The sequence below is a fragment of the Daphnia pulicaria genome, chromosome 9 (genome assembly GCF_021234035.1).
Source record: "Daphnia pulicaria isolate SC F1-1A chromosome 9, SC_F0-13Bv2, whole genome shotgun sequence".
NCBI classification, from domain to species: Eukaryota; Metazoa; Arthropoda; class Branchiopoda; order Diplostraca; family Daphniidae; genus Daphnia; species Daphnia pulicaria.
This window is the reverse complement of record NC_060921.1, coordinates 3,010,086-3,034,251: the sequence shown is the minus strand read 5'-3', so window position 1 is coordinate 3,034,251 and position 24,166 is coordinate 3,010,086. Positions and strand designations below refer to the sequence as shown.

The following is a 24,166-nucleotide window of genomic DNA, read 5'->3' as shown; positions in this document are numbered from 1 at the left end:
GGTTGAACGTTTCAGTGGAAGTATTTTTCAATAATTAAAAAAAAAATAGTTTACATTACTGGGATTACTAAAGAAAACAATCCTTTAATCTATCCAATCATTCAACACCGAATTTACCAAAGAACACATTTATTTAATCGATTCATTGGCGTGCCGGCGCCACATTTGAATTCGCGTACAAAGTCTTCATTATTTGACAGCGTTCCGATGACGCGGAAGCGATGCGGACTGTGAGGATCCGTTTCCACGAGGTTGCCTAACTCTTCGGGAGTATTGACTCCACAGAAACTATTGGCATACGCCAGAAAGAAAACTTGTTCGGAAGTCAGATTTTCAAATTTACTGGAATCGCTGCCTCCGTTTGCTGCCACATAGTAGCGGTAAGCCCTGAAAGCTTCTCTGACTCCTCCATTATCCGCAATATTTTCGCCCTGGGTGTTGATTCCATTTAACTTGAATTTCCAAGAAATTCAAATTAGATTCTGAAACTAAATGTTTACATTTTGATATCAAAAAGTTACTCTGGTTCCATTGAGGACGGTGTAATTCGAGTATTGATCAATGAAGCATTTGGCTCTCACTTGATACTTTTCCAGCGTTTTCTCCGTCCACCACTGAACCGTGTTGCCATTTTTATCGCTCTGCCGACCTTTTTCACATTAATATTGAATTATGTTGTGCTACTTAATTCAAAATTGATAGAGGTTTACCTTGATCATCAAATCCATGAGTGATTTCATGACCAATCATACTACCCAAAGCGCCGTAATTTATTGCCCTGATTCAGATTAATTTTTGAGTATTATTTAAAAAAATAGTAGACCTTTTAAGAAAAGCTTACGCTGATCGTCCCTTTGTGAAATTAGGAGCTTGTAGAATTCCAGCCGGAAAAGCTGCAAGTAAAGTTCATGATTAGAGAAAGTGACGTGTTGATTACTCAATTACATAATTCAACTTACTAATAGAGTTGATGGTGACCGAATAGAAAGCGTTGACAATCGTGGGTTTCTCTTTCCACCTACACATTTTGATAAAATTAATTAGAATTTAATATTGAAGTAACAGTTTGTGATAGTCGATTTTTACCGGTTCCGGTCAGGTTTGTTGCGTAGAGATGCAAGTTCAATTTTGTTGACGTAGGCCGAAACTAGTTGAACGTTACAGAAATGGCAACCAGTCGAGGTTCTCGAAAGCTATATCGATTTATTGGTTGAACATTATTATACAATCGATCATGCGACGCATAACGTTGTATGTTTTTACCCCGTTATAATAATCTTCAAGGGATTTTTTATTCTTTATCCATGGCGGGTAGCCGACAAATTCGATCATGGCGTCGACTTTGTCTTTGGCTATTGATTTTGTGTCCGAATCCATCCACGTTGCGTCGCTGACAAGAGATTTAAAAGCCGTTTTCAAATTTGCGATCATGGTTTTAATCTGTAAAATTCAATCAGTTTTATATTTAAACGGTACCAGACATTAATTCTTATTAGATTAAGAAAATAACCTCTTCAACGGATTCATCATCAAAAACATTTTGCACGTAAACTGAACCGAGGGCGTAACCCATGAGATCGTTTATGACATCGACGCATTTACTTGACCTTTTTTCAACCAATAACATTACTCAGGCTTATTGAATGTTTTTAAATATTTTAGCTTATAAACCTCGAAGTTGATTTCATAACACCTTCAGTAATTTTTGCGAATTCAAATTGTAAATCAGCCATCCGTTGATTAGTGTACGCGGCTAAATTACTGACTATTCGCCAGTGGATGTAATTAGCTGTGAATGTCAATGGTTTAATAAGAGCGAACTTTTGATCGACCAAGCAACCAAAAACGTGTAATACCGAGCACTCGTGTCGGCGTGTTATCGAGAAGTTGGATGAGGTGCTTCAAATAATCCGTTTCGACTACAATCAGTTGCTCCGTCTCTGGAATGGTAATGTTGGCCACCGAATAAATGTCGTTGAGGTATTCCAGCCAATTAATCTTTAGAAATAAAAATATTTAAAGAAAAGAAATTTGAATATCAATCCCATTAAATCGGGATTTGATTGATACCTTTGCTAGAGAACTTGTTGTGTTGACTTTGTTTGTCCAATTTTGAAGTTCCGCCAATGACATTGGATTGTACATTCGTGTGCTATTTCGGCGATTCTCACCTGGAACCGTGATCTGTATGGAATTTACAATGAATCGTTAAAAACAATAAGAAATGGACATTTCTGATATTTATTTTTACCATGGCCAACTGTGATTCGAATTTTAATACTTCATGAGCTTGACCTTCGATTTCGGTGTCACTAACGTCGTTACGAAGCCAATCTCGGGCAGTTTTGGCAGACTCAATCATCAGTTCAATGTATGCCGTTGCAATAACTGGACTCTCGTTTAAGTCAACCAGAATTGAACGCGGTAAAAAGAGCGACTCCTGGTCGACATAAATGACAGTTCTTTGAGTATTGTTGCTGTCCAAATCGTTAAAGAAGTCGACTAGTAATGGCAAGTTAAAAGTAGTGAAAGCTGATGCGGAAGCTTTTTTCCAATCGAAATTTGACTCGTCCCAATGATCTAATGTCATCGGCCAGCCGCCAAATAACGACAGGTAGTCTGTCAAGGGTTTCAGTCCAACTGTCTCGATAGCAGCTTATATCAAATGCGTTAACGTTAGAACTAGTACAATTTTTCAATCTAGTAATTTTTAAAAACAAACCAGTGTCCATACAATCGGCGAACATCTCTCGTGCCAACTTCATAGGAATAGAATCTGCTTTCGATTTGGGTTCTTGTAAAATTCCTTCGTTGTTATAACATTTGTTTTAAATTAAATATTCAAATTGAAAATGACCTGCGACATAATTTTACCTTCTAAAATATGCAGCAAATTTTTATTCGTGATGTCGAACTGCGACCAGCCGGATTCCGATGTCGGAATTGGATTGTCTTTAATCCAACCTCCGCACGCATACTGGAAAAAGTCTTCGCAGGGATTCGCTGTCGGATCCATGGCTTCCGCCAGCTGTAACGCGGCTGATTTTGTTTGAAATATCAGACGAAACATGTTAAGTAAATGATATCAATAGTAATGTGATTACAGAAACGTAAAGCCTATCCAACATGCGAACGTTTTGACGGTGTTGTATTTTACCTTTTGTGTCGACATCCAAAAGGATACCGTCAAATGTCGGCCGACCATCAGACAATGTTAAAAACATGAAAGACGTGATTGTCCAAATGACAAGTTTGCACTTGCTCGCCGTTTGATTTCGCCAAGTTAAAAATGAATCTGTGAATTTGTTTGCCATTTCTGTCGGAACTGTTGAGGATGCCACTGACAATCTCTGCTGTCGACTGACCACTAATGCTCATCAGTCAAGGAACAGTCTAGCATTTATATCAATGTTGACATTTTGAAGGACAGCATCAATCTGTTTTCAGTTCAAATCAGCCCTTGACAAATAACCTCAGAAACGCTTGTCATTTCTCGTTTCCAACTCTGAAGAATTAGTGGGCGTCAGGCAGAAATTGGAAGACAATCGGAGACAGGCGTATCTCTTTGTGTTATTCAATTGAATCGTCACCGTCACACGATCAGCGATGACAACTTACTCTATAATGCACGTCATCCTAGTATATAGGCACTTGATTCAATATATGACGTCATTGGCTGTCACTTATATCAACACCCCTCCTTTGTATAACTAAGACTTGAATTCAAGGGAAAAGGTTTGATAGTTTCCTCGATGCTGAGCCCAATATTAATTGAATTGTTTGTTTACATTAGCATCCGAAACGTCAAAAAAATACGTAATCAAAACAATACCGCCGATAAACACATCAGCCTTTAATGATATACTTATGAAAATTATTTTTTTTTTTTAAATATGAGCCTAATCCCGATCAGACTCATCCTCGAAAATCCTTGAAAATGGTCAATGTTATAGCCACTCACGGATGTTTGTCTATTACGTCGACCTCTGGGTGTTAAACAAATATTGCGTCACTTTGCTACAGAATTTTCAGTTGCAAGTTTAGCGTTGTGATTAGAGCTTTTTTTATTCTTTCAATATCTGTCGTGCAAGTGCGTAAACGTTACCAAAGAACACATTTGTTTAATCGATTCATTGGAGTGCCGGCGCCACATTTGAATTCGCGTACAAAGTCTTCATTATTCGACAGCGTTCCGATGACGCGGAAGCGATGCGGACTGTGCGGATCCGATTCGACGAGGTTTCCCAACTCTTCGGGAGTATTAGTCCCGCAGAAGCTGTTGGCGTAGGCCAGAAAGAAAACTTGTTCGGGTGTCAAGTTTTGAAATTTACTGGAATCAACGCCTCCGTGAGCCGCCACATAGTAGCGGTAAGCCCTGAAAGCTTCTCTGACTCCGCCGTTATCCGCAATATTCTCGCTTTGGGTATTCACTCCGTTCAACTGACATTTTTCAAACGAATTAAATTTTTTTTTTTTTTAAAGAAAGAAAGAAAGAAAGGAAACGTTTAAAAATTTTAAATCGTTTTTGTTTACTCTGGTTCCGTTGAGGACGACGTAGTTGGAGTATTGATCAATAAAACATTTGGCTCGCTCTTGATACTTTTCCAGCGTTTTCTCCGTCCACCATTGAACCGTGTTGCCGTTCTTATCGCTCTGTCGACCTGCATTTCCGTGACAAGATTTATTCGAGCTTACATTTTGAAATATCTCAAATTTTCACCTTGATCGTCGAATCCGTGAGTGATTTCGTGGCCGATCATGCTGCCCATAGCCCCGTAATTGATGGCCCTATTGTTTGTCACGATTTAGCGAATCTCTTTCAAAATTATTTATTGACGAAATCATAAATAACTTACGGAGAGATCCCCTTGGTAAAATATGGAGGCTGTAGAACGGCAGCTGGGAAACCTGCAAAAGCATCACATCGGGTTTCTATTTGATTCGCCCATCATTTCAAAATTCACTTTGATCGCCATACTTATCGAGTTGACAAGTCCAGAGTAGAAAGCGTTAACGGTGGTGGGTTTGTCGCTCCATCTAAATATGTAGTTCAGATCAAATTCAATTTCTGACAATGCAAATAATCTGCAATTGGGAAACGACTTTACTCGGTGCGGCCAACGTTGTCGCGCAAAACTGATAAATCATTCTGGCTTAGGTAGGCATTGACTTGTTGAATGTTGTTGAAATGGAAACCAGTCGAGCTGTTCATAATCTATTGTCAAAAATGGTTTAATTCATTTTTTGGTTTATCGACCAAATGTTTTGTGACTGAATTATACTCCATCGTAGTATTCTTCTAGGGCCGTCTTATTTTTGATCCACTGCGGATAGCCAACAAATTCAATCATGGCGTCGACCTTTTCGTTGGCAGTTAATTTAGTCTCCGTGTCCATCCATGCGTCCTCGATAACCATTGATTTGAACGCCCTTTTCAAATTGGTAACCATTTCTTTAACCTGGTAATTATTTTCGTTGATACTTAAATGCAATCAAAGAATCAAAGATGAATCAGATTGACCAGAATCACCTCATCAACGGCTGCGTCGTCCATCACTTTTTCCACGTAAACTGAGGCGAGTGCGAACCCCAGCAGGTCGTTGACTACATTCACGCACTTAAACGATCTGCCCAACGGTATGTAATATAATATGCTAATTAGGTCATGTGTGTTTTTTGCAAAATTAATTTGTCTGATAACCTCGGAGGGGGTTGCGAAACTCCTTCGTAAACTTTGGCAAAAGCAAATTGTAGGTCAGACATTTGCTGGTTGGTGTACGTTGCCAAAGCATCGACAATCCGCCAGTGGACGTAATTAGCTGCAAATTGAAACGAAATTAGCGCACACTTTTTAAAAATAAATAAATATCAGGGGCATGTATACCGAGCACTCTAGGCGGAGTTTGATCTAGAAGGTGAACGAACTGCTTCAAATAATTTGTTTCGACTACGATAACTCGTTCCGTGGCCGGAATGGCGATATCCACTACGGAATAGATTTTGTTGAGATACTCCTGCCAATTAATCTAATCCCAAAAATCAGGTGTCATGTAAAATTTATTGTTTAAAATTTAATTAAATGGGACATGTTTACCTTGGCTTTGGAATTAGATTTACCGGTGGGCACACTGTCCGTCCATTTTTGAAGTTCCACTAGCGACATTGGATTGTAAATCCGGGTGAAATTATGGCGTTTCTCATCTGGAACTGTGATCTGTCGGGAATTGAAAATCAGTACGGGAAAGCGAACCGAACATTTGTCCGAATACCATCGCCAATTGTGACTCGAATTTTAAAACAGCGTCAGCGTCCGCTTTGATCTGGGCGTCGGTGACGTCACTTTTTAGCCAGCTCCTAACGGCTTTGGCAGATTCGACTATCAACGTTGTGTAAGCTGTCGTTATTTGTGGATTATCCGCAGGATTGACGAGAACTGAGCGCGGCAAATAGAGAGAATCTTGGTCCACGTAGATTGAACTCGCGTCGGTATTGTTGCTATCCAAATCATTGAAAACACTCATTAGTATGTGCAAGTTGAAAGTAGTCAGAGCCGACGCGGTGGTATTTTTCCAGTCGAATTTCGATTCGTCCCAGTGTTTTAACGTCATTGGCCAACCGCCGAATTTTCCCAGGTAATCCACTAAAGGCGTCAGTCCTAGAGTCTCGATGGCATCTGGATAGAATTGAATAACAATTACGTAACCATTTTCAATTTAATATTTCGATGTCTTCCTACTGATGTTCATGCAGTCGGCATACATCCCCCGAGCCAGTATCAACGGAACAGGATCATTTGGCGAATTTTTTCCTTGCAAAATCTCTGCATTCGTGTCACATTTAAATAATGTTAAACTGTTGTGATTGGCACAAATGTTTTTTAAAGTCTCACCTCTTAGTTCTCGAGTCAGCTTTTGATACATAATTGCAAACTGAGACCAGCCCGATTTCGATGCTGGGATCGGATTGTTTTTGATCCAGCCTCCGCAAGCGTACTGGAAAAAGTCTACGCAGGGATTGGCAGTTGGATCCATGGCTTCCGCCAGTTGTATCGCCGCTACATTGTTTTTTTTTAAATTGCAAAACACTTTTCTTAGTAAAAAGAGAAAAGTTCAAAAAACTGCTTTGAATACAAATTGCGCGTTTACCTGCCGTGTTGACATCCACAGAGATGGGCGATCCGTGAGTGAATGATTCAAGTATCACCAACCCGACAGCCAAGTAGAAATGTAGTCCGTACCTGAATTAACCGGAGGAACAAAAAAAGAAGATGGTTGGGAATAATCTCGAAATGAATATGCGCCTTTTTTTAAGATTTTGTCGCTCACTTGTTTGATGCCATTTGAACTCCCGGAGACTTGTTTTGAGTTGAGGGTCCAACAGACCACTAACGCTTTCCGTTCAACAGTCAGTAGTGTATAGCTTATATAAGTGACATTTTGAATAATAACATCAATCTCGGATGCATCAAACAAACATTTTTTTTTTCTTTTTTTTTTTTTGGGGGGGGGGAAACCATCGACAATAAAAAAATCTAAACGCCGGTCATTTCCAATTCCACCTGCGTAGCTATATTGAATCGTCCGAGAGCTCATCCGGTACAAACAGGAGGGGATGGATAACAATCGGATGGCTTTAATCGAGAACAACTGCCGTCCAATACAAAATAATAATAACAATGCATGGCGTGTTCATCCGTCAATAAACAGACGTCACCGCTATTGAACACGATTCAAGGTTGACTCACCGTACAGGCAAACAGAAATATTCCCGACGCGTGCAGTACTTGAATGAGTATAGAAAGTTTTGATGCATCACTCCATTGTCGGGCATTGTTGTCCACATCATTTCCACGACTGAAGTACTATTCCGTTTTTTTGACTAAGTGACAGCTAGTATATAGTCGAGAGTTCACCGAGAACGGTGACTTTTGTGGTTTTTTCTGGGCTTCGATTTCCTCATCAACACTTTTATTTTTTTTTTTTTCTAAACTCCCGTTTGAACGAATAACCGAATTAAACCAAACAAAAAACACAAAATTAGTTCTGACAGACCTTGGCGGAGTTGAAGAGTCCGTTATTATAACTTACAAGTAGTACACGATGGCACGGGCTAATATACAACATATATGCTATTCGCCGGTGTTTTGCCAACACTCACGAATCACGACGGTTCACGACATTTAACAAGGTCATTAGCGTACACGAATGAAGACCGTGTGACCCTCGGGTGTTTGCTGTTCCGTCGAATTGTTTTATGAAAGCTCTCGAGTATATATAAGAGTCGCTTTGCTGCATCATTTAAAAATTATAAAATGAAACAACACCGGATGTGTGTTGCAAGCAATAACGATGATTCACTTATCCCTGACCGGTTTTTGGGTGACAGACTTTTGATTTTCCTTAATAGGAGATTTTTTTGATTTTTTTCGAATGGAATGAGAGTGAATCGTGACTCGCAGCTTCCATGTTTTATATTTCGTGTAAATGTGGGATCAGAAATGTGATGCACGACCTCGCATCTCAAAATGTAAACGAGCTGAAATGGTCCTTTAGTGTTTAGTCATGTTGGATAACGATTTTGTGCATGAAGACCAATCAGAAACGAGGCTAAGTGAGAGGAAGGAATCGTTCTGACAGTCCCATACGACACCAGTTTAGAAACTTGTATAACAAAACAGGCTCAGACAATTGCAAATGAATCAACTTCTTCATTATCCATTTTCGAGAAGAAGTCCTGATTCCAGTCAAGGTTTTGAGATTGCATCTTCACCTTCATTCAAACAATTACAGTAATGTGAACGTCTGGGATGATGCTGGCACACGGTTAAGTGGGTAATTCTGCACGGGCACTCAAGGTGATTCTCCCATGAACGTTACGTCATACACCAGTCCATTCACTTGTCGGCTAATTATTTGTTAATCGTTCAATTGATTTCAAATTGATCATTTTTTCTACTGTTATAACGCGCTATTCGTTTGTACGGCCCACGCATCAATTGTTGGGCTACCAGGAAGTGGACTCGGGGCTCTCCTCGGAGGCTTTCAACAAATCGTATTTATTTTAATTAACAACGTTTGATTGATTGCGTCATAACGTTCGGAAACCTTTCCCGCTGGCGGATGACGACGATTTCCCACGTCAAACTCGGCCATTATTCGGGGTAAGGGTTTGCTTCAATTATTTGGGGATATTGAGGTTCGAACCTTTTTACTATAGATCACAAAAGAAACTGAACAGTTCATAGACCCATTATTATTGCTCTGTATGCTGTGTACGATTAAGAACCGCCAAGCAAAAGGGGGGAGGCTTTTGAAACGAACAATATATGTTTGAGAGGTAAGAGGGGCAGCAGGAATAGGTGTACTACTCGTCGGTCATGGGATAGTTTGCTATCGGCCACTAAGAAAAGGATCGCCCATGACAATAGGAACCGCCGCCGCCCCTACATAAAAGATTGGCCGTTGTATAAGACTGTTCAAACTAATATATAATCTACTGTTCGCTGTATACTCAGTCAAGCTGATTGAACTTTTGTCTACCGCGGGACAGATTGATATCGAGGGATCAAGTTTTCTATACCATTCACAATCACGCCATAGCAAATCCGCCATATATGAATAATCAACTAGCTAGCGGCGGCGGCGGCGGTCGGCCCTGTAGTCTATATAATCTGATGGCCTGTCAAGTCTGTTCATATCACATAATACACGACTTGGACTTTTAGGACTACAACTCTCGAGGGCCGTGTGTGTGTGTGTTTGGCTTTTGCCCAGCCAACTGTGAAGTTGGTGGCGGGGCACAAATGTGCAACGAAAACTTTGAAGGGGGGAGGGGGGACTGAATTGATCATCAAGACGCAAGAGGCATGATGAAAATATCATTGTCAAAAGTTTCACAGTTTCACGATTCAGACGATGCGCGTCGTAAAAACGGAACTTTTTTCTAAATTGTCTGAGAGACTCGCTGCTGGCGCTCTCGATTGTTAATAACATTTCAGATACATCCGCATATAACGACCGAATCACGAGAAAATGTTATGGATCGGGGAGACGAAACGAGTTTTTTTTCTGAACAAACAAAAGTTGGGCTCTGTCATGTGCACCTGGACTCACCTATTGTCGAGTTGGTGAAAGTTGGTGAATATAGATTAGGCCTACCATCTTCTTCTTCTTCTAGGAATTTTTGATGGGTCTAAACAACCAAAACTGGTTTATTCCATCGCCCCCCTTTTGTTTCATTGAATAATAATCAATTGAAAAGAGACGCCACCAAATCAAAAAGGGAAAAAACTTTCGCTCTCGTAATAGCGTCGAACAACAAACAACTGTGCAGACGATGCGTGACTGACAGAGATGCGTGCAAAAAACTAAAAAACTAAAAAACTAAAACTAAAAATAATATCCAGGAAGAACCCGGATCCGAAAGAAGTTAAAGGTCACGAACACAATTTTCTATAGGAGGGGGCGAAGAACTCACGGGAAGCGAAACAAAAAAAATAAAATAAGAGTGGGCGGCCAAAAGAGCGGTCGTGACTGCTTTTTTTTCTTCTTTCTATCGGAGCAATTGCGTCACATCATGTCGGCTTCCCGGCGCGTCGTGCAACAGCGTCTATATAGCATCTTCTGCCGTGAGTGCGGTTATTTGCAAAGTCAGCTCTTGTAGGAAGGAAGAACAAGGGGCGAATAATCGTTTGTGCTAGAGTAGTGCAATTATGAGTTAGGGACCTTGAGGCGACATTAAATTACTTCTTCTTGCCACTTCTTTTTTTTAGCGACTTTATAGTCTAACCTTAAAAATATAAACCAACTGTCAACGGGGACCTTCTGGTTGGATTTATTTGATTGGATATCCTTCATCGATCATTTGTTGCGACCTCGGAATAGAAATAAAAAAGCAGCCGACGACCAATCGAAAACTCATCAGATGATAATTAGAGAATTCGATCTTCCGTGATGCGGTGTTTAATAATGGGATTAGAGACGCCAGCAATGAATCTTAACTGGTCGGTATAATAAGTGCAAGTATAACCCGCAACCGCATCCTTGGAGAGATGGTCACAAGTTTGACTTTGATGGTGATGACGATACTAAAAGATCATTCTTTATTATGCGAAAGTGATGAAGAATTCATTCTCCGGCTTACATTCCTGTAGAGATAATCAGGGAATTTGTATAGAGACTAGTGTTGACACTTCCGCTGCGACATATGTATCGCAACCGAAGGAAAGTGATTCAAAAGCTAAATAAGGCGAATGTTACTTAAGTTTATGATTTAAGATTGGGAAAAACCCTATCCCCCGCGCTGTCATGAGACGCTAGATCCTGGTGTGATCGTGAACTGAGATTAGCGTCACGCCTCGTTGTTGTTCAACAACGGGACTGGTTGCCTGGATAGTTGCGAGCAGACGACAACGTCCGTAACTAAATCAAAAGATTACTCTATTAGTTGTGTGAGCCAATTTAGGTCACTGCTTCATTTATTCTTGTGCGCGACTTGGGTTTCCAACTGCCCCGGAAGAAATAAGGGACGTCATTTCCTCCGCACTCTTGGTTCCGTACGCAGAACCGCCAGGCGGCAATGAAAAATCCGCTTCACGGTTGTATTATAGTGGCGGTTTTTGTCAAATGCCATTTCGCCACAGTTGTTTCGCATCAACAATCGCCGAAATAAATTTCGGCTTTCTCTTTCAAGGTGACGCTTATTATATCATTCAGGTGGAGGATTCCGCAAAAAACTATTTTATGTTTTTAAAAATGGGCGAAAAATCGCCGAAAATGACATTAGGAAAATCGTTTTCAGATGAGGACGGACGGCCCTTCAAGAAAAAGAAATAAGTGCCAAGTTCACGCAATCGTGACGTTGCTTCTTTTTTTAGACAATCTCCGGGTTGCTTCTTCTAATTCTTTTCATCACCCTGACTGAGAAATCCAAACTGGAAAATCCCTTGACTCCAATGTTTTTTTTGCATGGCAATTTTTCAGCCGGGGTGGTTAGAAACAAAACCGAGAAGTAAAAGGCGGAGCACAATTGAAAGTGAAGGCTTGCGGCCGCGGAGAAGAAGAAAAAGATCGACACTCCGCCCCCCTTCAGGCTCAAGGTGGCCCAGCAGTCAACGGAAGAGTATTTAAAGCGTCGACTCACCATCCAACATCAACCAGTTGAATCTTAAGGTTTTTTCCAGGCGCTTCTAGTCCGGTCTCTATTGTTCCGGACTATTTTTGAGTGAGAACTGTACCCTGATCAAGGTAATAAGAACATTTTTAAATTTTTAAAAATCCAATTGAAATTAATTTTAATTTTACTATTTTAGGTAAACGGAATTATTACAGAATGATTTCGCCCAGTTTGGCAACATTTGTTTGCCTTTTGATCTGTCTTGGCCAGTTAGCTGACAGCAATCCTTACAATCATCGTCAACATTCCTTCTCGTCCCGATCCAATTCCGGCCCTAATGGAAACAGTTACAGTGGAGCAAGTTATCAATCGTTAGGCATTCAGGCTGCAGCATCTCATCAACAACCCCAGCAAAGTAATTTAAAAAAAAAACAAAAAAATCAAATTTCGAAATAATTCATTGATTTTAAATTCCAAATTAAAGGTCGCGGTAATAACGAGCAATTCTGGTGGCAAGGATCTCAATCACCTTTTAGTGAGACCGCAGCTAAAAACAGAGGTGTATCTGCTGGCGCCAGAGCTATCGACACATCCCGAGCTCACGCTCGTCCGCTGGTTCCCGGTTGCGGCGGAGGGAAATGTTTCGGAGCCGCAGCTCATAGCGTTTCGGCAACGGCCGTAGCTTCCAGCCACAGCAATGGACAGCATCAGAATGCTCTCAACCAGCACTACCTTCCCCCACAAGCTTCGGCTGCATCATTTTCTCATGGGTCACAAGCTAATAACAACAACCATCAATCCCAACCGAATTTGTAAGTCAATGATTATTCCAGCGCTTGTTTGTCAAACAAACGTATCATTTGAACGATTTGGTTTTTTATATTGTTCAGTGGTGGTGTTGGCGCATCTCAAGGACAAGCCGCTAATGTTGCGCCATTCCCCGGATGCGCTGCCGCCATGAAATGCGTGACGGAAGAATTCTGCAGCGTTGACGGCGTGATGATCAACACACCCGTCAGACTTTCTGATTACGAAAAGGAATACCTTCGCGTCCCGTTGATGGTACGATTTGTTTGTTTTTAATTAGAATTATTGTTTAATTTTATTTATTTGTTTGTTTGTTTTCAAAAGGAGTGCACCAATCCGGAAACGAATCAAGTTGGATTCTGCTGCCGAGACCCTCTTTACGAAGACCCGTGGCCGGCTGATATGCCCATGCCTGGCATGATGAACAAAGTTCCAGCACCTTCAGGTCCGGCTCCAGTGCATCGCCCAACCGTGTCGACATCCAACAACGTCCGCCCACCAGCGGCTTCATCCTTTAACAACTTTGCGGCCAATGGCAATCGTCCAACTGTTGCAGCCACAGCTGCCGTGTCTTCCAGCAGCAACGGAAGGCCACCAGTGTCTTCTGTAGTAGCCGGAGCTTCGTCATTCTACCAAACGTCACAAGCCCAGCAGCCATCTCAAAGTTACCTTCCACCCACTCCAGTTCAAACACAACGACCGGCCATTAACCTCCAACCGGCTGCTCCGGCCTATCAACCTCCCGCTCCGGCCTATCAACCTCCAGCTCAGGCCTATAAACCAACTCCAGCACCAACACAGAGACCTGTTCAGCAGGCTGTTTCGGTCCAGCAACCTTCCCGTCCAGCCTACCAACCACCAGCTCCTCCTGCGTTCCAAGGATCTCAGACTCAGCAGCAGACCAAGTAAATAAACTTATAAAAATAATTGCTGTCCATTTTCTATGACGCAAACTAATTCGTGAATTTTTATGGTGAGCAGCATCGCTCAAGGTCCTCCACCTCCACCATTTGCCGGATGCGCTGCCGCCCTGAAATGCGTCACGGAAGAATTCTGCAGCGTCGATGGTGTCATGGTCAACACACCTGTGAGATTATCTCCTTACGAGAAGGAATATCTTCGCGTTCCGTTGATGGTATGCAATTCATTTTACGACTTTTCTGTCGCATCCGCTAATTGATGGCCATTTGATTTGTCTTTTGACAGGAGTGCACCAATCCCGAAACCAATCAAGTGGGTTTCTGTTGTCGCGATCCCCTTTATGAAGACCCTTGGCCAGCTGACATGCCCATGCCAGGAATGATGAACAAAGTGCCAACAGGTCCGGCTACAACATCGGTGAATCGACCCGTAATCTCAGCATCTGCTGCTGCCGTTTCGACATCCAACAACGCCCGTCCACCAGTTTCGCCGTTTAACAACTTTGCAGCAAACGGCAACCGCCCAACTGTTACCGCCACAGCTGCCGTGTCTTCAGTTGGCAATGGACGGCCTCAAGTTGCTGCTTCTTCATTTAATGGACAACAGGCCAATCCGTTTTTCATTCCGTCTTCACCGGCTCCAACACAGCGACCGATCGCCCATCAACCCGCTTACCAACCGCCATCGCAATCCTACCTACCACCACCTGCACAGAAACCTACCACGTCTCATCAAGTGACTCCTGCCCAGCAACCTGCCCGTCCTGCATACCAACAGCAAGCTTCATCTGGTTTTCAACCTCAATATCAAGCATCTCAGAGCCAGCAGACAAAGTAAACATTATACAAAACTAAATCGCCTGTTAAGGATTGTCAAATTTATAAACAATTTGTTTTGGTTGTAGTACCATTCAAGGGCCTCCAGGTCCGTCTTTTGCTGGATGCGCTGCCGCCCTCAAATGCGTCAAGGAGGAATTCTGCAGTGTTGATGGCGTTATGGTCAACACACCTGTCAGACTCTCGGCTTTCGAGAAGGAATACCTCCGCGTCCCGTTGATGGTAATGTTCGTTTATAAGCGCTAACTATCGGGAAGGATTAACAGATGATTTCTTTATGTTTCCGCAGCCTTGTTTGAATACGGAGAACAACCAAGAAGGATTTTGCTGCAGAGATCCGTTGTATAACGACCCGTGGCCTGCTGGTATGCCTATGCCGTAATAACATCTTCCATGCTGACAAAATTCGATAAGGATAACACGATAAACATTAATAAGTTGTATTGTGAGCCCAACGAAGCCTATTTTTTACTAATCCGCATTCCCAGCGCATGAAATTTACTTAAGCGCTCCTGTACTGTTACGAGGTATACACGATTGATTGATTCCTTTACTTGGTTTTTTGTTATTTTTTGTTAGTTTAAGTTAATCTTACATAAGTCGTATGTTGGACTTGATAGTCTTAGTTCTTTTCTAACCTCATAGAAACTGTTGATTAAAGTTGGCATCGTCGTTGGGTCCTTGGAACATCTGTTCTTCAGGCAGGACTCTCCATTTTGCTGACCTTAGCCATCTCAACTAAGGCACGACAGTAGGGGACGATAAATTTAAATGTAAATTTAATTGGTAGTTCGATAAAGTTCCAACCATCTTTGACCCTTTGTCACTAGGCAGATCGTCTTTGGTACACACATATTTTAAGGGCTTTTAGTATGTTGTTATGGCTTTCGGCTTTATTCTTTTCTTCGTGTTTAGGCTATTCTTTTTCCCTTTTCTTTAGTCTCAAGATTTTGTTTATTTGATCGCTAGGTGACGCTTTAAAACTTACCAAATTGCTCACCAGAGGTCACGCTGGCGGTTGTTGGTTTTCATTTCGGATCAGACGAAAAAGATCGGGTAGACTCTGCATGTGCTCTGCGTACACGTGCGTTCAAAAAGTTGCAAAGACACTTTTTTTCCATGATAATGAACTTCAAGGAATGGTTCAGTTAGTAAATGGTATTGTTGAAATTTTTCATTTTCTGCTACTGGAGTACTGGACAGTTATTCTGCGAATGGTAGTCAAACTTCTATCATTTCGTCGAGGGAACAGGCTGTTAACATGCTGTTTATTTTCGCGCCTTTATTATTATTCACGACTCTGCCCAATTGCCCATGGAAAAATCTGATATTTTGGGTAAGTTCTCTTCTCCATTTCAAGTATGTTGTACTTGTATTTAAAGATTTTATTGTTAATGTTGTTTGTCCACCTAACGTCAAGCTTTTTCCACTTTTAGAAATTAATTAAAAGAACAGTGAATAATCAAACTTGTAAATTTCACAGTTGTATTTGGTAGTGCCAAATGTGCAGCTGTTGATTGCACCACTTTTCTTATTTTACTTGAAAAAAATAGGATACAAGAACAAAAACATGTAAAGAAGCAGAATTATAACTATCGCTACAAACAGTCCAACTGGAACTTGCTTGAGCAAATCAATTATTTGAAAGAATTTATGATGAATGTTTTCTTCGATTGCATTCATTTCCGGGCTCCTCGTTTGGCGAAATATTTTTAAAAGGTGGGCTTTTACTTCGGGCAGACAATATTCTTTACTTCCGAACCGTGTAGCAAGGGCGAATGGCGTTATTCCTTTGTTACCACATTTATTAATATTTCCACCATATTGTAACAAAAGCTTCAACACTTTCAGCGAATTGTTTCTTTTGTCGTAAACGGCATAATGAACTGGTGTCCAACCTTCGCTGTTAACAGCGTTCGGATTTCCACCGTTTTTCAACAATTGCGAAATAATTTCTAATCTTAATTTGTCATTGGAATTTCTGATGGCCAACTCTAGAGGAGTCTGTTTGAATGCGTCAACTACGTGAGGATTCCCTCCATGTTCGAGAAGAATTTTCGTCAGATTAGGTCCGTGACATCCTTTATTCTTGGCGGCCAGATGTAATGGAGTAAGTTTGTCTTTATTAGTTACATTTGGATCTCCTCTGTTGTTTAAAAGGATCTTCATTTCTTCTGTTGCTGTATCACTAAGACTGGTGGCCACGCAGTGAACAGGCGAACATCGGAGTTCTTTGTCGAGAAGATTAGGATTTCCCCCTTTAAGAAGTAACAGTTGCAAAACGGTTGTATTGTCGCTAGATGGGTTAATCACGGTCAAATGAACAGGTGAGCGTCCGAGTTTGTTTTGAATGTTAGGATTCCCTCCGTACTCCAGTATAAGTTGAACATGATCAGTTTGAGGTTTTCCCCTACTTAAAATGTGATGAAGAAGAGTGTTTCCGCTTTTGTCAAGAGGAGTGTTTATGTTTACTTCTTTAACATCAACTAGTTCTCTCATCTTGCTTCCATGAATCCCTGTATTCAGCAGTGCACAATGAATAGGAGTAAATCCGTTTTTGTCTTTGACCTTAACACTTCCTCCGTTGCTAAGTAAAAACTTCAATGTTTCAAGGGCATTTTCTGCGTCATTGGCAGCTGCGTGGTGAACGGGCGTCTTTCCCATTTCGTCAATGGCATTCGGATTGCCACCATTTCTTACCAGAATCTCCAGAATCGTAGTTTCCTGGTTGGAAGTAGTGTTGATAGCAAAATAGTGGAGTGGCGTTTGGTTCAAAATATCACCAACATTAGCTTTCCCTCCGTTTTTAAATAATTTTTCTAGGATATTTTGTACACATTCTCCGTCGTTGAATGTAGCAAAGTGAACTAATGACATTCCTGTTTGTTCACAGATGACGTCGGGACCTGTTTTGTTGAGGAGTAACTCTAATAATTCCGGTGCAGAGTTACTACTGTTCATCGTCGCTATCTGGATTGGTTTTAAATTATTTCCGTCTTCCGCGTCATAATCGCCTCCAAAGTCAAGTAAGTGCTTCAAAATCTCAACTGCATATTCTCCTTGATTAGCTGCTGCCCAGTGAACGGGCATGGAACTGTCACTAGTTGAACGGACGTTTGGATTTCCCCCTCGTTTGAGAAGAAGTTTCATGATTTCTGGTCCTAAATTAGATTCATTTCTGGCTGCGTAGTGAATAGGAGTCAATCCAGTTGAAGCGGGAGCGTTCGGGTCACTTCCATGATCTAAAAGTACCCGTGTAATCCCAGCTGCAGTGGTTCCTTCATTGGAAGCCGCCCAAGCCAGCACCTCTTTATCCTCAGTAGTTCCATATCGTTGCAGAATTAGTTTAGTTACTTCAGGGCCATTGTAAGCGTTGCTTTGAACTATCTTGTAGAGTAGAACACCGGCGTGTGCTCTTCCGAATCTATTCAGTAATTTTACCCATACCTTGGCTGTAACGTTACATTTGGCTACTATGCCAATAATTTCGTTGGGCATTTCTGAAAAGTTCTGGAATTTGCTCGAATACCTGCCATTCCATAGTTCATCGATGAGCTCGTTTTCTTCGAAGTACAAGCTACTCCATTCCATTTCAGAAATCATCTATAGGTATACGTATACGAATAGGGTTGACGATTTCAGATTGGAATATGTAAGATCATTAGCATGCATTATCAATGAAAGCGTGAACATGTAGATTGGCCTACCGTATTTTTCGTGAATGGTTTTGTTTTACTCGATTGACGTCTTGTTCGGACAGCCGCTGTCTGTTTCTGTTGTACGTTTTTATGCTCCTTGACGACTGATGTCCGCAACAAGTTTGTGGTATGAACTAATTCTAGCAAGTGGGACCAGAAATACGGTACAAGAAGCTTTGGCGCCTGATGAACTAACTTGTACAAACGATACCGGGAAAGGTTTTCATTCGAACTCATCTGAAAAATGCGAAATGTAAAATACTATAGATTTTGATGTTCACATTTTCGAAGTCAATCTTATGAGATACCTGGTGGATTTGACTTTCAATATCATCATCGTAATCGGATGAGATAGCTTCCTTGATTTTTTCGGCGTATTCTTTCGCTGGATAAAGAGTATCGGTTCGAATGTCATTTTTACACTAAATGTAACATGTTTAATTAACGTTGTTAATTCTTGTTATAATTCATTTTTGTTTAAAATACTTACATCTCTAAACCGCGATAGGCTTTTCGCATTTTCTTCGATTTCCTCGGCCGTTTCTGGCTCGTTTCCAGAAAGCGTATTATTGTACCATTCTCGGAAATTGTGGTCGTTAAAGATTTTTTTCATCTGCTTTGCTCGATCCTCATTTGAAAGTAACGCAAAAACGTTACAAAGTTTATCGGCAAAGTACCTTTTAGTCCTGTCGTTCGTCAAGACAAAATAAGGATGACACAATACGAGTGTCATCTCAGGACGTTTTCCAGGATCTTTGTCCGTTAACTTGACGATCAAATCGATCAGATCCCAGCTGAATCCTTGAAGCTCTGGAGGAACTAGTCCTTTGACCATAGAAGCCGTCCTCAAAAGCTTGTACAAACCGAAAGGGTGATCCCCTTTCTTGACTATCCGCGCAATTGTTATTCCCAGTGCATAAACATCGCTAGCAAATGAGGCTGGGTAGGAGCCTTTAGAAGCAGTGAGAAGTTCAGGCGCCATATAATTTTCTGTTCCGGGGTGCGAAGTCTCACTGAATTCGGCTTTGCCTGGTTTCAGTTCCTTGGCGAATCCAAAATCAGCAATTTTGGCTAAAACTAGACGGGGCGATTGGCGTTTTAGTAGAATATTTTCGAGTTTCAAATCTTTGTGAATGATCCCTTTGTGATGGATGTAGGCCACGCCGAGAGTTATTTGACTCGCAAGGATTTTTTCGTCTAAAGAGTCTTTGGGGATTCCCTCCAGCATTCCGTCGACGTAATCCTTTAGAGATCCATCACACAACTCCATCACGATATACCTGTTGTTTCATCAATCATTTCAAATTCGCTGTGGATTACGACACATAATAATCGAATCTTATACTTTTTGGAAGAATTTTCGACCACATCCAAATACTTGATGACGAACAAATGATTCAGTTGACTAATTGTTTGGATTTCTCGGTTAAAAATATCGTTGCGTTCCCTTTTGGTATTGCACCTTTTGCATGCAGCCGGATATCGTTTTCCATCTCCTTCGGTGTAATTACATTTGAAGACTTTTCCGTAATTGCCTTTCCCCAATAATTCCAAAATCTCAATGGATCGAACCTATGTAAAACACAAGCGATTTTAGGTACGCAAAATTGTTGGATAATGTCTAGTAGAACTTTTTACTTGATTAGTTTCATTTGGTACGGCAAAGTCAGTGGTCATGTACCAAATGTATTCCGCGAATAATTGAGGAGTCGTTCTCAAAGCTTCAGCGACTAGTTGGCTGATATCCTTTGTTTCTGAAAGAAGCTGTATGAAATTTCAGAAAATTTGAATTCCATGATCGCCTTAATCATTTGATATATAATTAGTACAATGTCTGCTAAATCGTCAAAATCTCCACGTTGCAGCTTTTTCCCCTTTATCTTAGACGCCCTCCATTTTTGAAGCTTTTTCTTGCTGTTCCAGTCGTGACACATTTCCCCATCCGTCAACTCCTTGATCAATCTCGCTTTACCATCCTCGCTGGAACGGATAAACAATGGGTGTCGCAGGAGAGTGGCGATTTCCAGTTTCAATCCATCTTCGCCTTTAATAAGAAGGTGTATCAAATCTAAGGCGAGAGATCTGTGGTTCATTTCAATTTCGGTCAAACTCTCCAGAGAGATCAATTCATTTGGTTTGGCTTCGTCCTTGGTAGCAGCAGAATAGTACAAACAACCCAGCTGGTAGAGATCGTCCTTGATATTATTCTTGTAAATGAATAAGTGTTTATTACATTAAGCTATATGTCTTTAATTCTGAGATATACCTGATTTTGAAATAGCTTGTATCCGTAGCCCGCTAGTTTTACGACAATTCTTTTCGAACTTGAATTTCTTTTCCAGAACAGCACATTTTCCAGCATTAGGTTTCCATGGTGGATTTTATGACGATTGAGGTAATCCATGCCACATGTTATTTGCCAGATAATGTCAATGCCTTTAACAAATAGTGTCACATTATCGTCTAAATTTTTCCGGCAATAGTCCAGCATCGATCCCTCACACAAGTCCATGACAAGGAGTCTTGTATCATAAAAAATCCGATTTAAAAAATTGTCCTTTAGCTAATGTAGTATAAAACACAGGTATCATATTGAATAAGTGATAAAACCATCACCTGGCTTCTCCTTTGATGCTACACTGGTGGTATTGAACTAAATTGTCGTCGCGCAAATTGATCAAATGTTTCCAATGCTCTTCATTTTGAAAAACATCCGCGTCACAACTGTCTAGTAAAAGTTCACTTGTACCGACAGCTTTATCTTTAAACATTCCCCTGCTGCTCCCATGTCTCATTACATCACACTGGCTAAATTTGAAGTTTTCCAAACAAGACGAATTCTTATTTTGTCCTTCCATTCTGTGCAGACGAATTTACTGTCCGCTAAGAAACGAAGATTGTCAACAACTAACCAACTCGTTTTTTCCTTGTTCGACTAGACAAACAATATCTTATCTTGCGCATTCAAACAGTTTTTGATAAAACTTGTTGCTATCAATCGTAGTATGCAATCCTGAAATACCCCGACAACTCAAGTAGCTAAGCCCATGAAACGAAATTGTCAAAAACTGTGATAATACAAACAGTTAGTTAAAAAATTAAAATTTACTTTTGCTTGCCAGTGGGAACGACCGTCGAGATAAATATGGGGAAGACAAATTACGTAATAGCGTCGTTAATTTATTACAGTCCCAAGAATTTTCGTTCGCCAGGTGATTCCGAATTTTATTCGAAGGTGAGGGGGGACGAGTAATTTCAATCGGCAATAAATTCACACAGCGCTAGACAAACACTATCCCTTTTATGTATTCGTCGTCACATCCAGGAGGCTGATTTTTCGAAGGGAATAAAAATATCTCACGGACTGTATAATTTAACTTCAGCGCTGGTTGCATATTGGTTCGTAATGCACCTCATGTCCTCTTCCCATCCAAGGGTACTATAAAGCCCGTTCAATTGTATTTGCATTATTATTATGGGCTGTTTACAGTTTCCAGTTGAATGAAATTCCCCCCTCCGTCCGTCCGTAAGATAACAAAAACAAACAGAAAATGCAGCAGAGCGAACAGCAAAACCCATTTGACGTCACGGACGGACTGATATATTATCGCTAGCCCATCAGACGTAACCTTTAGGGAGCAATAGAATGTTTTGAACTGATCTTTGTCTCTATTTACATTTCCCCTTTGCTTGTTTGTTTGTTTGTTTTTTTTTCCCCTAAAAAGGAAAAATCGAAATCGCTGGACAGTCACGGTCACGCACACACCTCGGTTCCGGCTCTTTTGTGAGAGATGACATTGATTCGAAAAATGTCAATTCTCTTCGTTCTGGAAGATATACAACAGCCAGTAACCGTTTTACGCGGTCGGGGGCCATCAAATAGACATCAAATTAAATCATATGAGACGGGAAACATCATCAGACAACGACGGGAAAATGGTTGGGGGGGAATTCACGGCTCGGGGTTTTTCATCACTCGACAGATTTTCTCTCACACGTCTAGATGCAGAACCGGTCAAACCTGGGAGAATCCTTCCAGCACACACACACACACACACACACACACCGAACCCCAGAAGAAGAAACATCTTAGCGACGAATTATAATAAAAAAAATGGTTTCACGGCGTCGCGTAATATAATAGTTCCGAATAGTTCCGTTGAAAGAAAAACAATGTAACGACCATTTGCTCAGTTTGATTGTTTTGTGTCCGTAATTTTTTTGTCTTTTTCCCCCACCCATGCTCGGTTATTATACAGTTTTCTTCGCCGTTCAGTTTTTTTTTTAAGCGTCATTGCGTCATCTTTGATTATAGTCCCTTGGGAAATGTCTGGCACACACTCTGTCTTTTCCTTAATATATTGTGGCCATCGTACGCAACACTCTCTCTCCACCGTTCTTTGCTTATTAGAGAATGGGTAAGAGAAGAACTAACTTTTTTTTAAAAAAGTGTTTGCGGAAATTGGTTTGGCTGACGTCGGACGAAATCTTTTCCAGACGCTCACTAAAAAACCCAACCACCACCGCCGGCCAGAATTATTATTATTATTATTTCTTTCCTCCCTGCAGAAAAAGTGTTTCAGATTTTTTGGCGGCCAAAAACTAAAAGATTGTTTTAGAGAGAATCTGTTTTCGTGCTACGCGTTCGTAGACGCCCCTCATCTCGTAACTCGTCATTTAATGATGACTATCTTGCACGTCTGTAATGGCAACCTTGTTTTTTTGTTCTCATTAAATTTTTGGAAGAAATTTACGAGTGCGATAAGCAACTTCCCCTCCGGAGGAGTACACACATCCGGGGTTAAAAAACGAATTGCACTTTAGATGATTATTATTTTGCTATTTAAAAAAATTTCATCTTTATGACAAAAAGGGTAATGGTTGGTTGATGGGGGCCTTTTGACTTTAAATATTCCGAGTCGGTGTACCGTTGATTGCTGTGCGCTAGGGGAAATGATATTATACAAAGATTTCATTAAGAAACACAAAAGCAGGAAAGAGACAAAAAAGTCTCATGATCTGAACCTTATAATACAATAATCACCACGGCCACCATCACAGTCAATTATAGCGGAACAACAACTAAAATCCAGCCGGGATTCTCAACATTTCAGCCCCCCGAGTGATGTGATTTGGAAGCGACACGAACAATGAAACATCCCCGGCAACAATAATGACAACAACAGCAACAACAATATATTTATTACACAAGCGTTGTGTTGTGTGACTGTGTGTGACTGTGTGTGACTGTGTGTATCTGAAGTGGGTAGGAGGCCAGTCAACCTGAGCGAAATAAAAAGGGGCTTCTTTTTTTTCCCCGATTTTGATGTGATTGTCCGTGCGTGTTCGTCTATCCTTAAACCAGTCAAATCCACTCAGAAGATGAGTACTACTACATGCAGGTTGGTTGGACGTCAGTTTTTTTCCCCCTCAAAAGATGTACATACAAGACAAACGACGAGAACAATGGCTGCCGAGAGAAAAGAATATTTAAGACGCGGGCAGAGAGCCAGCAGCCAACAGCTGACGTTCTTTTTTTTTATTTTATTTTATTTTTTTCCAGATAGTATAGCTGCTGCTATCATCATCATGTAGGATTTTACCTATACCTGGGCTGCTCTCGGCTGTTGGTTCTCCCGAAAAAAAAAAACAGTCACGTGACTTGCACCTGCCACAGTTGGGGCCCACCCACTCCAGCGAGAAACAACACACGATGAAAAAAAAAAGGACAACAAAATTCCAAGCTCAGCTGCTGCGCTTCACCGTGTTGTGTTCAAAGCGGTTCCACGC

At 41.0% G+C, this 24,166-nt stretch overlaps 4 protein-coding genes across 5 annotated transcripts; 1 reads left to right on the top strand and 3 right to left on the bottom strand.

Annotated features, from left to right (window-relative positions):
• Nucleotides 1–64: 64 nt before the first annotated feature.
• LOC124313786 (neprilysin-1-like) lies at nucleotides 65–3,880 on the bottom strand. The gene is made up of 15 exons (XM_046778596.1): nucleotides 3,158–3,880; nucleotides 2,875–3,039; nucleotides 2,723–2,806; nucleotides 2,252–2,655; nucleotides 2,071–2,184; nucleotides 1,857–1,998; nucleotides 1,672–1,789; nucleotides 1,511–1,607; nucleotides 1,264–1,440; nucleotides 1,087–1,193; nucleotides 960–1,018; nucleotides 842–893; nucleotides 711–778; nucleotides 522–649; nucleotides 65–452 (listed from the first exon to the last, which is right to left on the bottom strand). The coding sequence occupies exons 1-15, from the start codon at nucleotides 3,312–3,314 to the stop codon at nucleotides 114–116; spliced, it is 2,211 nt and encodes a 736-aa protein (XP_046634552.1). The 5' UTR covers nucleotides 3,315–3,880; the 3' UTR covers nucleotides 65–113.
• Nucleotides 3,881–4,031: 151 nt separating this feature from the next.
• LOC124312901 (neprilysin-4-like) lies at nucleotides 4,032–8,167 on the bottom strand. Of its 2 annotated transcripts, none has more exons than XM_046777456.1 (16): nucleotides 7,745–8,167; nucleotides 7,146–7,237; nucleotides 6,890–7,054; nucleotides 6,737–6,820; nucleotides 6,270–6,673; nucleotides 6,095–6,214; nucleotides 5,885–6,026; nucleotides 5,702–5,819; nucleotides 5,531–5,627; nucleotides 5,283–5,459; nucleotides 5,109–5,215; nucleotides 4,979–5,037; nucleotides 4,857–4,908; nucleotides 4,721–4,788; nucleotides 4,534–4,661; nucleotides 4,032–4,440 (listed from the first exon to the last, which is right to left on the bottom strand). In XM_046777456.1, exons 1-16 carry the CDS (start codon nucleotides 7,843–7,845, stop codon nucleotides 4,102–4,104), a joined length of 2,253 nt encoding a protein of 750 aa, XP_046633412.1. In that variant the 5' UTR covers nucleotides 7,846–8,167; the 3' UTR covers nucleotides 4,032–4,101. The 2 variants fall into 2 exon arrangements, with proteins under 2 accessions (XP_046633412.1, XP_046633413.1); XM_046777457.1 differs by lacking the exon at nucleotides 7,745–8,167 and adding an exon at nucleotides 7,326–7,436.
• A 3,950-nt stretch (nucleotides 8,168–12,117) lies between these two features.
• Nucleotides 12,118–15,231, top strand: LOC124312904 (inactive serine protease scarface-like). Its single transcript, XM_046777461.1, has 9 exons — nucleotides 12,118–12,245; nucleotides 12,311–12,529; nucleotides 12,599–12,926; nucleotides 13,005–13,176; nucleotides 13,246–13,826; nucleotides 13,903–14,056; nucleotides 14,128–14,675; nucleotides 14,747–14,900; nucleotides 14,968–15,231. Exons 2-9 carry the CDS (start codon nucleotides 12,331–12,333, stop codon nucleotides 15,058–15,060), a joined length of 2,229 nt encoding a protein of 742 aa, XP_046633417.1. The 5' UTR covers nucleotides 12,118–12,245; nucleotides 12,311–12,330; the 3' UTR covers nucleotides 15,061–15,231.
• An 883-nt stretch (nucleotides 15,232–16,114) lies between these two features.
• LOC124312806 lies at nucleotides 16,115–21,443 on the bottom strand. The gene is made up of 9 exons (XM_046777275.1): nucleotides 20,993–21,443; nucleotides 20,643–20,898; nucleotides 20,206–20,583; nucleotides 20,015–20,140; nucleotides 19,722–19,948; nucleotides 18,867–19,656; nucleotides 18,685–18,798; nucleotides 18,386–18,613; nucleotides 16,115–18,281 (listed from the first exon to the last, which is right to left on the bottom strand). The coding sequence occupies exons 1-9, from the start codon at nucleotides 21,232–21,234 to the stop codon at nucleotides 16,215–16,217; spliced, it is 4,428 nt and encodes a 1,475-aa protein (XP_046633231.1). The 5' UTR covers nucleotides 21,235–21,443; the 3' UTR covers nucleotides 16,115–16,214.
• Between the last annotated feature and the right edge of the window lie 2,723 nt (nucleotides 21,444–24,166).